We start from the raw sequence: 16,732 nt of genomic DNA on the forward strand, positions 1-16,732 counted from the left end.
TTAAAACAAACGAACAAAAACAACAACAAAGAAAGCAAACTGTTAGGGCTGACTGAAGAATTGATCCCTGTGTTTTAAATCAGTATCATGTTTTCTGGATGTTCTTCTAGGTGACACTGTCACGTCAGGAGAAATTTGAAGTTATGTGAGTAACAGCTCTACTGGCAATAAAGCTGTTAGTCTTAAGGAAACATTCTTCTGTTGAATAGATTAGGATATTCCTCTTTGTATTGTTTTGACCTTGAATGTGATTAATATAGTAACGATAATTGCTCATCTGTTAGAACAACAGTTTTTCTTGAAACACAAACAAACAAGACAATCTGCAGTATTGATAGATCTTGTCAGATAACTATCAATAATTATTAGTAATATTTCTCTTGGGCTGGGGTGTTTTGCCCATGGTTTTCCTTTCTGTGGGCCTCTACTTTCCTCATTTGAGTATGAAATGAAATATGAAAGAGAAACAACAATAGCGTTTGTGGGAATGGTGATTATAGTTAGACTTGATGACTGGCAATCCCTTACTTCTGGTGTCATTACTTAGTCTGAATAACTTTCAACTTCAATATGTTTCACATTTTTTCTATCAGTAATATCTGTGTCAGAATGCGGTTGCTAGCATTTAATTAATTATCTGTGAAGGGTCTTGAAAAGTGCAAGTAGCACATGATTGAAAAATCTTACGACACTTAAATACCTCCCCAAATTTATAGTAGAGGCTGCTTCTTCATCCCAGTTTCTATCTAGATGTTTCATGGATCTTCACAGAATAACTTCTCGTGCTCTTATGTTACAGCACAAGTGGGAATATGTAGGCCACTGAGGGCTTAAGTCAGGCCCATAAGTGCTAATTAATTCAGTTAATATTCCATATAATGTAAAAAGACCATTGTATTCTTTTAGCTGTATTCCATGCCAAATTTCCATGAAGGTTAATTTTGCCATAAAATGTGGTCAGGAAATCTAAACTGTTTGCATAAGCCATCAGTAGAGTAGTTGCATTTAGCAGTTTTAATTCATTTAAATAATGTAGATTTGGGCATGGCTGGCTGTGGAGTATGGATGTGCTAATAGCTTATTTAGAAATATTTCAGTATTCAATATGACCCCAACTAACAATTTGACTTTAAACACTGGTGAGTGAACTGCTACCACTAATAGAACTGAGAACAGTTGATTTGATTTCACACAGAAGATATTTCACTTAATTTTAGCTCTAGCCTTTCAAATAGGGAAAGACATATATGCATGTTGTGAGGATTGCTGTGAAGACTGGTGCTGTGTTTTAATTGAGATTAAGAATTTTGCTTGCATATGTAAACCAAATGTACGAAAAAAGTAAACTTACTGCCACCAAAACTGAAAACAAGGCACTTCGGAAAATATATGCTGCTATATAACTGGCTAGAATTTCCTTCATTTTGCAAAGCCACGAGCCACATGCATCAGCTCACCACAAAGTCATTAGGTCTTTTTAAACTCAGATGAAAAACATTAACAAATACCACAAAAGGCTTTAGTATGGCCCCTTTGTTCATTCACATATGGCAGTATATAACTCCTGCACCACTTGGGTCGTGTGTTTGTTTAAGCTGCCTCCATCAGGCCAGCCCTGAAAGAACAAAAGACATCTTGAGCAATCCTAAGCAGGAAATGGGCTAATCTAAACATGGCTTGTGACACTAGAAGTAGAATAGAAAGGGGAGGGATTGATTAGTCATTAATGTCCAATTGACTCCATATGGATGTTGCAATAATAAGGCCTTTTTCAGTGCAGTAGCGGAGTTATTGAATTAGAGGTTTATGTTTCCTCAGAGCTGACCTTAGGGAATTCCCTTTTTGTTCTTCTTGTTGATGTTTTAAAGAGAATGGAGTCTCTTAACAGGAAAAATAGAAGCCTTATCATAACTGAGCGTTGCATGGATGTAGCTAACCTGTGCTACAGCATATTCCCACCTCTTAGTATTTACTTAGCACATTTCAGAACCCTTGCAGATGAAATACTTTAGAGCCCATTTAAATATTCCAGTATTTCATGAATCACTCGCGTCTTTCTCAGTTTTACTCTCTTTCCATTCACTGACATGCAGCCTGTAAGAAATGTTAGGCCCTCAAATCCCAGCTGAATAATATTTGTTTAGCATTTGGAATGAAAGCAGCTTGACAAACATACACTCCCCTGCAGAGCGTTTGTGCCACTGTGCGACTACAGGCATCCCCGTTCCAGAGCTAGTTATGTTTCCACGTGCGTGTTAGTTTTGCCTAGTGATGACAAGATGCGCCAGTAATGACAATAGCTCATGAGGTACCCATTTGTTTTACCTCTCTTGCTGTTAAGAAAGAATGAAAAAGTCTTATAAATGTGGATGAGGATGAAGAAGTAAGATGCAGGCAAGAGACAAAACGGATAAATGTTACACTAAAACTACTACAAATCTCTTAAATTACAGTCAAGTGGTAACTCTTGTAACTTTCTCCAAAATTGGTCATTGAACTTAATAACTCAAAATAGGTGATTAATCTTGTATTCTAAACTTTCTGAAGCTTTTGTCATTCTATTCTTTCCAGATTTTTGTTTTTCTATTTGATTTGAAATATTGCTATACCTTTCATAAAGGCTGTATTTGTCTGTCCACAGGTTAAGAGCAGGAAAGGGGACTACCAAGCTGGTTTTTCATGCTCTTTGTTTTTATGGCGTTTGCACATTTATGAGTAACCCACCTCTAGCAGTAAAAGAATGACTCCTGTTTGCATGTTCATTAGGTTCTGGTCTCTGCAATGCAAGCTGCTGGCAGTGCTAGTTGTATTACCACAGACAGGGCCAGATATTTTGTAGGTCGCAATCAGTCTTTTCCAAAGTAGCCAAAAATGTCATCTCAGCTTAAGGAATAACTGATGATAGGAGCTTTACTACTAACCAGTCACTTTTACACTAGGAACCTAGAAAGATTGTCTTTATTTCTATAAATCCTCTCTTGATCTATGTCTATGGAAGTTGGTATGCTGCATATTCTCTAGACTAGCCAAAGATTCATTATCTTGAGAGAGTCAAGGGAAATATATTACTTCAAACATGAATCAATGGCCAGAGTGTGAAGAGTAATTAAGGAATAAGAGTCACTGATAAAAATCTCTTTCTTTTTGCTGTCACTTCTTTTGTCTTTCCTCATCTTTTTTTCTCAGCCTTTTTTTGCTCCTTTCTATCATGTTTATTATTGTTTGCATTCTGGCAACATGTAAAGGCTCATTCTGAGGTTTCATTGTGGTAGATGATGTATAAAATGGAAGGAAAAAACATATATTGTTAAAGACAATAGGGTTAACCTTAGTGTGGCCAAAATTTCAGAGAGAATGCTAAGAGATGGTGCCTGTCCTAAAAATCTTGTCATTATACAAGATGAGAAACTCAGATAAAGGCAGAGATAAATAAATAAATTAACAACGGAACAATCGTAACTATGTTTCTTAACATTTAATTTATATGAAAATGTTTATCTTTCCTGTTGATGATCAGATTCTTTTCTCTTTCTAAAGAACAGGCGTTCTTCTTCCCCTGCACTGTCATTAGTGAGCAATCAGTCTCTTCTGGAACGAAAATATTGTTTGAAAGTACTTCAATGAAGCTGTAACATTTTTAGATTCATTCTGTGGTGTTCTTTGACCCAGTATTGTCCATAGAGTCTAGTCTGGAACCCAGCTTCCACAGAGGAGTTGCCTGCCATGTATCCACAAAAAGTGATCATTCTCCTCTAATCTTTTAGTTTTAAATCATGAAAGTCATGACAAGTTGGGCAAATGCAAAGCATCTAGGGAGTGAGTTGGAAGTGTCACTTTGAGGACAGCCCCAGCCTTTAGGCTGAAGTATAGACTTCTTTGCCAACTAAGCCATTAGGGCAGCCAAATTGTATTGCTTTTGCAATAATTTTTAATTCTGACCAAGCTCTTCTGAAAATCAAAACCTCCTCCTGTGATTGCAGCATTAACAGTAACTAGCAGATAGAACATTAGTTGCCATAGAGAGACAATTACCAACTTCCTCCATTCTTCTCACCTTTCATTAGTAGTGCATTTTTATTTCTTTTATTTTTTTGGGTTTATTATTTATTAGACTTTCCTGAAAATATTTTCAGCAAGAAGCAAAACATCTACTTCTCTGCAGTTTTCTATATTTTTTAGAATTCCAGGCATTTCTGCCTCTATCAGTACTATAATTGTCACTTGAGAAAAAAATCCATACCTTGTAAAACCTGTTGAAATTGTTTATATAGGGCACAATACTGTCTAAATATCTGTTTGGCAGGGTGAAATACCTAAGAACAACTAGTTTGAAAGCTTGTTCTTATGGGTTTCAACTTGGAAGAACTCACTAAGCATCTGTGCTTTTTATATCATTAGTGCCTCATTTCTAAGTTAAAAAGGTACTGAGACTTTCTTGCTCCCCATGTTGAACCACGTGCTAACAAATATTTTCTTGTAATGCTTTATATGCTGAAAATAATTCTGTAGTTCTGAGATAGATAGAAGAGCATGGAGATTATATTACTTTAGTTATTTGCAGAAATTCATTTTGCAGATGCTTTTGTGATGGCCTACGGGTCAACTTGCAAATATTCCCCCAGAGATCAAGCACAAAGAACATCAGCTCTTTGGCTGCTTTTTCAAATCCTTCAAGTATGGACTTGCTTACAGCAGATACAGCCAGAGCTTCTTGGCCTTCTTGGAATGGTTGTAATTTATTACTCTAAGTAAGAATTGTTTTCTAGCATAACCTTTCTCTGAAAAATAGATCATTTATGATGTGGGGGGGTTTGTTTGTTTACTTTCCTATCAAAATTCTATCCAGATTAAAAAGTCAGCCTATGGTCTTGATAATAGTAAATTTACACTTTGCCTGCATTAGGATTGAAAGGTCAGGCCAAAATTGTGTTAGAAAGGGTTAAAGACAAACTCCTTAGCCATAATGAATAAGTATCTTTGGGAAAGTAAAAGATGGAAAATCATAATGTGGATTCAAATATGTCCTCTTCACTGTGAGTAGAGTAGCTGAATAACAAATGACAACTTTTTCATCAATAATAATTTAAATTTTTTAATTTGTCACCAATTTCCTAATTGCCCACATACTGGTTACAAATTTTATAGTACTATTTTAAAAGATGGAACAACCATTACTTGATATATTTGATTCTTCTCAAATTATACAGCTGTTTGTCTCAATAAATGTTTCAGCATTGACTTACTATGTAACTCATTACAGTTTCACAATAAACATATCGTCTCTCAAAGGACCGTATCTTGGATATGCATGTTCCAAGCCTTCTGACAACAACGCACAGTACCTCATTAACCACACACACCCCTAAATTGGTCCTACATGCGGGTCCCTCAGCAAAGCTATTGTTCCTTTTTGCAATAAAAAGCTGACTGCAGTTGCAGCCTCCTGTGAAAGCTGAACACCTGTAGCATGGTACTTAACTTAGAATAGTATTAAAATAGTTTTGCATCTCACATTTGCCACAAACCTGTCTTCTTTTATGTGCACACGTTAGTATACAAATTGCCAAATTGGTGTCAATTGTAAACTAATGGCACTGGAGGCATCATAAATTACCGTGGTGATCCTCAGGAGAAGACACTGCTGTATACGAACGAGTGTTTTGCTCTCAGGGTAATGTATGTCTTCATCTGGCCCAGTAGTCAGCATATAGCCCCGTGTTGATGGATATAGTCAGCTCGAAACTACACTACATTTCACTGCACAATAAACATGGCTGTCAACACCATATAAAGCAAAATCAATTTATCCTGTATGGTCAAAGCGTTTTAAATGAAATTAATGTACTGTGGACCTGTTGGCAAAAAGGTAGTGTATTAGTTATGCATCCTCTATTTTAGGGCTTTTTTCATGTAAATGTATTTCCTATATAGAATTTTTAAAACGGTATACCTATCGTAGTGTTTTCACACTAAATTAGGAAACTTAGTTTTTGCACAATTAAAATATTGTGAGTCAGTCACTGAAATCAGTAAATCTGCAGTCATTTACTTAGTGTAAAGAACTAATCTTCTGATTTTTGTCAGGTAAATCTGTGCCGGGAGCTGTAAGAGTTTACAAAAACACAAGTCTTGTTGCTGTTCTAATTTGTTGTCATGTACCTTGCTTTTTCAAGGTGTTGAATTACATGAACAATTTGATGAGGCATAAGACTAAGTATGTCACTCTCCCACTGTAAAGACTTTTTGCGTTTCTTTTATAGCTAAGGTGTAAACCTAAAAGCATATGTTATCATCACAATTGTAAATGTTTTTCTGGTAAAAGCACACCTCGTCTAGGCTCAGTTATCTCTGTCTCCTGTATTAGCTAGTTCTACACCTCATACTCAGTTCTGTGAACTCTAAACCCCCAGGGAGCTTTGCTGTTTGTGGTCAAGAAGCAGGGCTGGATGCATTAAAAAATCTGGTTAAGTTTAGCATGAACAAGTTGACTTGATGGTGGGTAATGACAGGACACTGGGGCACATTAAAGCCCAGCAGGCATGGAGAAGCTGGAGTGCTTGTCTCCCATTCCAGAAGCTCCAGGACGCTGTGTGTGTACCTGTTGAAGGCAGACAGTTTTATTACATACATGTAATTGAATGCTCTAAGACACATCTAAAATTCAGCTAAAGCAGATGCAACTTTAAAATGTTCAGCTTCAAATGTAATTGGACCCATACAACTAGCAGCATGTACCTGGTGTACTATATAATCTATTTTATGAAATGGTTGGCACATGCTTTGCTGCTCAAGCAGCAAAGTCATTGTAAACTATTTGTGTGAACAGGTCTACATCAGTTTTTATTCTCAAGTGTAACTTTTGTGTGAGTTTTGTTGAGCATTCAGAACATGTATGCTAGGTTAAAGTCCCAAACGGAAGCTTTTTCAAATCTCCATACCTTAACTGGAGAAATACCAGTGCAATTTTTTTCCTCACTCAGATGTTGATGCCTTCAGCTAGGTGAGCCTGACCCATTACATTGAAATCACTGGATATCCTTTCTGTCCCTCTCTCTCATAGATCTGGCAGCAAAAAGAGAGAGAGAAAAGAGAATGAGGCGAAAATAAACACAGCACTGAAAACACTTGCATAATCCACCTAATAATGTTTTGCATCCATCTTGTTTCTTCCTGCCCTGACATTACAGGAAGTAAAGCAATGAATGGCTCTGCAGCTAAACTACAGCAGTATTATTGTTGGCCAACAGGAGGTGCCACTGTGGCTGAAGCTCGAGTCTACCGGGATTCGCGAGGCCGAGCCAGTAGCGAACCGCACATCAAACGACCAATGAATGCTTTCATGGTTTGGGCAAAGGATGAGCGTCGAAAAATTCTTCAGGCCTTCCCTGACATGCACAACTCCAACATTAGCAAAATCCTAGGTAAGTGCAAGACAATGAATAAATTGTGTGACTGTCATTGAACCAAAACTGAGGGAGGCATAGAAGGCTTTGGTATAGTAGTGGCAATTGGCAGAGGTTAGTTATTTTTGGAGCTGTGGAAAGATGAGGTTATTTATATTGGTGACACAGGCTAGTTACTTCCTTCTTGGATGTGCAACTTCTGTAGTTCTAAGGCATATTTTGTTCGAGAGATGTTCACTGAAATTGGAATTACTGCAACTTACACAAATGAAGACTCACAAGTTGTTTTCATTTTCGTTCCCTTCCTTTTCCTTTTCTGTCCCTTCGAACAGTAGAGTTCACAATGTGCTTCAGAAGGAATGTTTTGTGAAATCTGCTGCAAGAGTGTATCCAGATAAAAGGTCTAATTGCAAGATCCCATTAGAAATCACCTGAACTACAAATCACCTGAATGCAAAATTATACTTGCTGGAGTAATTACTGGGGGAAAAAAAAAAAAAAAGTACAAAATCAAAATCAAAGGTTTATGTCAGACAGTGCAGTATCAAAGAAAAAAACCTGGCCTAGTTCAAAAGACCTGTACATGCATATCTTTTCACATGCAAAATGATCATTGATTCAAAATGTTACAATATTCAAAAAGCTAAGGAGGCACTAGTATCATACAATTAAAATACTGCTTTGTTAAAAGACACCATAGTTAATATTTAATTCGTATTGATTGGGATGATCAGGGAATATACCATGGATTATATTTTGCCACTGTTGAAATAAATTAGCTCATTTTTGAGAAATTCTGATTTGCTTGTTAAGACCCCTCTGGAGAATTAGAAACATATGTGAGAATGAGTGTTGAAATGTTAAAACCCATATTTGCTTTTGAGTCTTTGAAGTGGAAGACAGATTCCAAATGTAACTCGTAATAAATAAAAGTAAAAATCACGTTTCCTCTGTAATCATTTTATTGTAAACTTTGAGTTCAAATATGTTCTTACCAAAGCTTGTAGCATGTTAGTTCAATCAGAGGCAAGAATACACAGAAATAAATGTTACTTTGTCCTAAAACTTCCAAAATCTTACTTAGTACTTCTCATATTTTTGTCTACCATCTAAGTAAGTTATATGAATAGCCTTTCAGTTTTGTATAAGACCTGCACTGTTTCAGTGTTGGCAGCTGTAGGGATTCTATATTATTTGTGTGCATTCTGTGAAAAAACTATTAGGAGCATAGTAACTGTATTCATTAAAATGTAAACTTCCAGCATAAATATTTCAGAAGTGCCAGCTATTGGGCGTTTGTTAACCATGGAATTAACCTGTCAGTATCTGCTCTGGCACAAATAAGTCTATGTCTATATATCTGTGCAACTTTTCCGGGACAATGAGAAAAGAGACTGAAATATTAGAACTGACACAGAGTATTGCTGGCTACGGATAATATTTATACAACTTTTCCATTTGTTGATGTATGAAAAATCTTGGTAAAAGAATAGCTTCCACCCACGTTTACCACAGCTGTAATAGTTTTATTCATCTAAAAGACACCAAAAAGCTATTTTCTGCATTTTTTAGCCCCTGGGAAAAAAAAAAAAATCCCTTCTCTATTCAAGTGTTTAGATAGCTCCTTATAAACAATACAAGAGATCTGAATGCTTTTTCCTCTTCCTGTGTACACTTTGTTAATTTTTAAACTTTTTTATTGGTGCAGCTTCCAATGAGAGTTTACAGTACCTGAAGCTGTGTATATAATTACAATGTGCTTTCTGGTTTTCTTTCTTTTTTAAGTATAAGTTTGCTAAATGTAACTTTCTCAGTGCAGTTTTGTGCATTTATTACATCTGGTTGGAAGGTAATATGCATAACAGGATTTAAAATATGGTAAGGTGCCAATATTATGCCAAGTTTATATCAGAAGATCAGTAAATTTAAGACAACTAGACAGCAAGGGATTTTTCATAATTTTGTTAAATCTATAAGGTTTTGTTATTTTTTTTTCCTGCTTCTTAGCAAGATATTAATATCTATTAGTAGGACTGTAAAACCAGATAAAACTATCAAAGAAGCATGTATCCCTAGGCAATCTGTTAAGCTTATAACAAGAAAAGTATGGTCGTAGACCTTACTTAACCATAACACCGTGTGTGGTATTACAAAGGTATAGAACTATTCACAGATTAATGCTCATATTGTAAAAAAAATAAATGTCTGTTTTGCAGCATGAGCAGAGATTTTGAGAAGCAACTATTGATTTTAAGTGCACCTATTTAATAGAGATTTATATATGTTTGGTCTGCAGAAGTATCTGAAAGTCAAGGTTCTTTTAAGGTGTCTCTGGTTGTGCATCCCAATATACGTGCTGGCTGATGTAAATTCAAATCACTTTATTTAATTCAATTATTTTAAATGTGTTTATTATGACAAAAAGTCATGTTGAAATGCTTACGTGTAAAGCTAAACCTGCTTTACTTGAGCACTCACTAATGTTTTGTGTTAACAGGATCTCGCTGGAAGTCCATGTCAAATCAAGAGAAACAACCTTACTATGAAGAGCAGGCACGGCTAAGTAAAATCCACCTAGAAAAGTATCCTAATTATAAATACAAACCTCGACCAAAACGTACCTGCATCGTTGATGGAAAGAAATTGCGTATTGGTGAATACAAACAGCTGATGAGGTCTCGAAGGCAGGAGATGAGGCAGTTTTTTACTGTAGGGTGAGTACTATTCTTGTAATTGTTTTCAAAGACAGAGCATGCTGTTTGAAAACAAATAGACTTATCAGTCTAAGTCACTGACTAATGTTATTTAAAAGGTAAAGATTTGAACCTGTAAAACCTTATTAAAAAAAGAAGATCTATCATGGAATATAGAGCTATCAGCTTGCCACCGAATGCTGATTGTGAGACTGATTATGGAATTCTTTAAAGTCAAAAGAAGTTGTTTCCCATTAGCCTGAAAGGTTTACATCACGTCTTTTGTGAGTTATTAGTAAGCTAATCCCTTCTGGGTTAGTGACGACTCCAGGATCATTTCCCAATTTAAGACAATAACAAAGAGAAAGCACAAAAGATTATTCCTGTGTAGAATAAGGAGTCAGGAGAGTAGAGAAAAGGGAAAAGGAAGAGGAATAATAGAAGTTCCATTAGGAACACACATGAATATCATAGCATGAGGCTAGTAAGAATTTTGTTATATATAGAACTGTGGAAAAATATTTAAAAAAAATAAATGTTTTAGGAAGAGTATCTCAAATAATGCATAGATAGACTGGGTAGATTTACAACTTGAAATATATGGCTCAAAAAGATCCTGGCACGGTTTTAAAAACAATGTCTGGTTTTTTAACAGTATTTCCTCTAGTCTTCAGCAGAGAAAGCAGCACTATGAAAGGCTAAAGACAACCAAAGTCCAGTGAAACAACTGCACCATAACTGATTTCTCTCCTCTTTTTTCATGAATTAATCTGTGATGTTCAGTGCTCTAACGCAATGTTTCTGGTGGTTTACAGAGAGTTTAAAAGCTATCTCCAGTGCCAGCCTTTCCAAATTCACAATGTTCTGCTTATTTCTCTAATCACAATAGTCTCCTTTTGTTGGGTACTTCACTACCAGATAATTGACCTTGACGTTGATTATGTGCCCTCATTTTTGGCTTGGGATGCAGAACTCCTGTTGCAGTCAATTATTTTGTGGTACAGCATGCAACAATGTGGGCTCTTTCTTAACCAGTAAATAGAAGGGGTTTTGATATCTTGAAATAGCCTTCCAGTCTATAGTTTTGACATTGTTTTTTGTTCTTCGCTATAAGGGAAATTGTTTACTAATAGGCTTCCATCAAAATTGTACATAGGACTCTAAATAGAAATTTGAATTTATACGTCGCCAAGTATATTCAGATCAAGGGAATGAAACTCTAGCTTATGTCTTTCAAAGCAGATTGACAGACCAAATCACATCTAGACAAGAAATTCAAAAGGAATGCCAAAACAGCAGTCTGGACAATTTGAGAATTGTTTGCTAATTCAAAACAGTATTAAGCAGTAGCATTTTACACATTGGAAGTGGTGGGTAAATATGGAGGTGAATATGGAGGACGGATTTAAGAAACTTCTAAAAGTGTGTACTTAAAGAGCGATATTGTGATAAAAGAAATATATATATAATGAAAGCTATTCAAAATTAAACTGCTGCTGGAACCCAAATATAACATCTTTCTCATATATCAAATCGTATCGTTGCAAAAACAACAAGAATGTCACAATTTTTTTGAAAGGACTGGTTCTAGTTCATATTTATGTTAAATCCAGTTCACCATACTCTATCCATGTTGAAGAAGTTTTAAAGTAAGAGTAAATTACCTTTGTGCACTTATATAATGATGCAGTGTACTTTATGAGAAACAATGACTTTTAGTTATGCAAATGATGAAAAAGGGGGTATGAAGTCTAATGAATGTGTTCACTAAAGGTGAAGTGAGATCCATGTTGCAGTTAAATATAAATATAAATTTTGATACTGAGGAAACACGGGCTGTGATTTTAAAAAATTATTTCATTCTTTTCTGTGACTTCTCACTGTTGCCCCAAATTCCCTTTTTCCCTAAAGAAAAAATTAAAACAAAGTTCTTAGAAGAGACCAAGTAAAAAAGGTGAAAAAACCAGACAAGGACAGTTTATTGAATTGAAACATTAAACCTGGCATTATTTATTTCAGCAGAACAGTTTACTGAGTAATAAACTCCAACGTTTAATCCAAATCAGATTATAATGAAGTGAAACACAGCAATTGAGCCCATTAACTTTTTAAACTTACTCTTCCTTGTGTTTAACATAAATATCACATAAAACATCAGCTGAAACAGTTTTCCTAACTGACCTTGTTCACCCATCATTTTTCCACTGTTTTGATGGAATGAACAGCATAAACTGTCCTTCAGAACTGTAGATGTGAGAGTTGAGATGAAGTTTCCTTTTCAGAATTAAATAGGAGACAAACGTGTTTTTTAGAATGGAATATACTCTATGTTTAAAGTAAATATTTCAGTGTAAGACAGAGCACAAAAGTATAAAACAGACTCCAATGAAATATGCCAAATGCTTCATACTGCTTGAAGTCCTACTGCTTTTTTTTTTCTTTTTAAAGACCATACCAATTAAGTAGGGAACACATATGCCCAAATGGCAAAAAATTATCATCACAGGATAAAAAGATAAATAGGAGATATGAAGAGAAAGGCAGACTTTCAAAACAGGTAGCCAGAGCAAAGTATAAATAGCAAGAAAAAAATTATTATTTCATATTTGTGTTTGGAATCCTCTTATACCAAATGTACATTTGGTGCTTAAGCAATCCAGTAAGGGCTGGTTCCTATCAGATCCCCCTGGGTGAGCCATTGGCTAGCATAGAATAATCCTTCCTTGTATACAACTGAAACACCCCCCCACCACAAATGCAGAAAGAGTTTTACACTGCTTGAACTTTTAAAATGCAGAAAGGTCATACTGCTTACTTCAGTGAGCCACATTCTTTGGTAAACATTGGTAAGATGCACAAAAGTTGTTTAGAGAATCTCAATATACAAACTAGCCAGGCTTTAAAATAAAAGATGAATAAGCTAATGAATGGCCAGGTTCTATTCTGATTTTTGAAGAAAAGCTCCAAAAAAAACCACGACAGTGAAAATTTCTTGGAATAAATTGGGCAGAAAATTCAGGTTTTGAGAAAATGTTATGTATGTGATAGACCAGCACAAAAATCTAGGAACTGGCAAGTATTTTAAAGAACAGAATGGAATTTAAGATGTGCATAGGCTTTCTGTTGCATCCTTACATGTATGAATTTTGTTCCAAATGAGTCAGATAATATACAGAAATAATTCATGTTTAATGCAGAGGATATTAAAAAATTGCTGGTTTTAATCTAGTGGAAGCTGAATCTGTCTTAAAAATAATTGAGTTATTTTTAATAATGAAATTATTAATAGGAAATTCTGAATGATAACTTCAGTCTAAGTTAATCCCTGAAAGGACTTCAAGTGATTTACAATTTATCTTCAATAGTACTTCTTTGTAAAGCATAAATAAATGTGAACTAACAAATGGATCATGTATAAACCATAAATTCAGACATTTTAAGCTAAGAGTCTTTTGTTGCCTTGTCTTACAAAAATAATTCAATTCTCAGTCATTTTTACAGTCTAATACACTCTAAATATGAGTATATGATATATACATTTCTCTGCAAAATGATGTAAGCAGTAACTTTTTTGTGTTTTACCAGTGTAAGATGTTTAGAAGAAAGCCTCTATAGTGTTTATAACTACTGTACACACATAGTCTGAATGTTGCTAGACTACAGTTTTGAATAAGGCTGTAATATTATACTCCTGTAGCTTGAATTTAAAGTAAGTACACAATGGATGCTTTTGTGAGATTTACTGTTATTTCATTCCTTAGGGGAATGTAAGTTTCAGGGGTGTGTAGCATATAAGCATTTTCCTTGATGCAATCGATTTTGCTTCAGTCCTTTAAAGAGCTGTCAGAAAATAGTTGGGAAGGGATCAGAAAACAATGGTAATTTGCCAATTTAAATGTTTAGCTAGTTTTGCAAAAGTCAAAAGTGGAACATTCTCCAGGAAAATCCAAAGAATATTAATGCCACAAACTTGTGGGCAGGTCAATTGGCCTAAGAATTTTAATGTTACCTCCTTTTTTATGTTTACTTAACTATTTTGGGCTAAATCTTCGGCCCCAGACTGGACAGACATGTTAGCAATGCTGGCAGAGCAGAGAGGCAAGTGACCTGTAGTAACTGGCCACATAAGGATTTATTTGGGAAAGAGGAGATGGTGGAGACAGGAGCGGTTTGAAGCCAGAGTATGTAGCCGTGCATCATTGTTCCTCACAGAACTGAATAGACAGGAGGATTAATGTTGGGTTCTGGAAATCTTAACCAGACAAAAATAATCCTTGCTTTAACCATGTGCAACTGAGCTGAATTGTAACCTGTAGCTTGCAGTAAAGTATGTTTTTATCTCCTCACTGCAAGGTCCTATGATAGGCAAAACTCTAGCTAGAGACAAGGATTGAACATGTGGAATTTAATATTATAAAAAAGTACCACTAACATTAATGCCTTTAAGAACTACAAATGAAAGAAAACATAATGGCAAGAGTCATAGGTTAGAAACTCCAACTTTTCCTTTCAGGGAGAGTGGTTAATATTTAAATAAATGCTCCTCCTCCCCATCCTGTACAATTTAATTACTTAGAAAATGATAACACTTATCTCCAGTAACATATGCCATCCATATAGTTTGCAATATTTTAAAATAAGGCTTCCTGGGATGTAATGGAGCAACTTGAGCAGAATTTACAGCGACAACCTGATCAGCTCTAAATATTAATAATAACAGGGTTCAAGTGAGAGGTAGGTGTCCATTTACTGTGGGTGTATGGGTGCCCATGTTTAAGTGCTAGCAAATTTTTGCTAGCAAATGGATAGCAATTTGAGACACTTCCCATTTAGGCAGTACAGTTACCACAGGTTTACAGGTCCATGGCAAGATACAGGTAATCTAAAGCTCACGGTTATTACTCACCCAGCTGCAGGCATGTACACCACGTCTGATTTTTGTTTCACATGTAAAAAAGAACTGCATTTAGGAATGACAAATTCAGCAAGCCTTTAACTTTTCTGTTACACTGGTGAAGTTCTTTACCAGTTAGATACATTCTATAATTTGTCATCCGTTTGGTGCATTCTCAAGTAAAAGTTATCTCTGTAAATTCTGCTTCATTATGCTCAAATGACCTGCTTCCTTTATACTTTGAAATGGTTTGTACTTGGACAAGTATACCGTCTCACTGAAATGCAGATATGCAAAAGTGTTTTGCTGATTTGATAAGCACTTGAAAGAATATCCGAATTTCTTATCTTGGTCTGTCCTTTAGGGCCTAACACTGACAACCATCACTTTATCCAGACACCTCACAACCCTGTCCTAAACATATTTTTTTTCCTTTTTGCTGCTTATGGCAATTTGCTTCTAAAAAAGTAGAAAATATTTTGGGTGGAGAGGTAGAGGTGGTTACTACAGTTCTGATCCTTACTGTCATCTATAACAAAAGAGCAGCTTGCACTCAATCATTCTTTGAGTAGATTCTACAACTCTTAGAAGAGTTGTAAAAACAACTGTTCTCAAAACATTTTTTGGCATTAATATTGTGATGTTCTTTGGTGAATGACTGAGTATGCTTTGTTTTGTGAATGTATTTATTCTATGAAATATTAGAAAAAGACTAGTACCATTAGTTATTAGATGGGCAGATTAGAAAGAATTGTGTATGGCCTGGCGACAACTGTGTAGAATTTTGCTGTGACCATGTGTGGGTTTCTTTTTCCTTTGCTTTGTGGAAACAGTCATTAATGTGAACATTTTCTGTGTCTAAAACTTGTGGGGGAGGTACATTTGAGTTTTTCACAGTAATAGTTTATACTCCTGACAACATGCAAGCCTAAAACAGAAATGTTCCCATGTGAGGTAGGTGTTCAATTTTATGGATAAAGTATTGAAAGATGTTTGCAGAAAACCACTTGCAAGCAAATACATTGGCTGAAAATTGCTCTCACAGAACATTTATCAGACCATTTAAAAAGTGAAAATTTAGTGAAAAATCCCTAGCTGTTTGTAAACCGTCTGCAAATCATCATTTGCAAACGGGATTATAATGACTGTGTCAAATGAATTACTGCAATGCTTTTGCTTGCTGCTAGCCAGGTGTACCATACTTGTAGAACAGATGTTTGAATTTCTAAAGCTGTGCAGAGGCTCTAAGAGTCAGGATAACAGCACCAGCAATGACAGTAATACATATGATTTTACTATTATCTTACACAGAATGTTCATGATTTGGCTGTCTGTATTGATTCCCAAACCTGAAGGACTTTAGTTTCCCAGTAAGTCTGTAGTGTGATATTTTTCAAAAACAGTATTGATCAATGAACAATAAAGACTCAACATTTAGGGTCTTATAAATAAGTTTTACATTATTTTGTATATTGATTTAGCCAATGATTAAGAACTTGTGAGAAACTGGTTTATGGAACGTCCTTTTCTCAATTTTAGCATAGAATGACATTGTGGTTAAGAAGCTATAGATTTGTTAGACTATCCAAACTCATCTGACACTGTTTCTCCTGCTAAAATGATACAATCTTTCTCTAATACTTGGTCAATATTGCTCTAAAGAAGATTGGAAATACATTGAAATATATGGTTCTGTAAATATATTATGCAAATAGGCTAGTGTGTTCAATAACTAGGCGATA

At 35.4% G+C, this 16,732-nt stretch overlaps 1 protein-coding gene across 11 annotated transcripts in view; it reads left to right on the top strand.

Annotated features, from left to right (window-relative positions):
* The window catches only part of SOX6 (SRY-box transcription factor 6), a 377,869-nt gene that overhangs the window by 353,042 nt on the left and 8,095 nt on the right, over nucleotides 1–16,732 (top strand). For 9 of the 11 annotated variants that reach the window (XM_065635311.1, XM_065635316.1, XM_065635314.1 and 6 more), the window contains 2 exons: nucleotides 7,188–7,421; nucleotides 9,901–10,117. In XM_065635311.1, coding sequence (XP_065491383.1) covers nucleotides 7,188–7,421; nucleotides 9,901–10,117 — 451 coding nt within the window. The remainder of the gene's footprint in view (nucleotides 1–7,187; nucleotides 7,422–9,900; nucleotides 10,118–16,732) is intronic. The other 2 variants (XM_065635320.1, XM_065635321.1) reach the window with 1 other exon arrangement.

This window comes from Caloenas nicobarica, chromosome 5 (assembly GCF_036013445.1).
Source record: "Caloenas nicobarica isolate bCalNic1 chromosome 5, bCalNic1.hap1, whole genome shotgun sequence".
In the NCBI taxonomy this organism is placed as follows: Eukaryota; Metazoa; Chordata; class Aves; order Columbiformes; family Columbidae; genus Caloenas; species Caloenas nicobarica.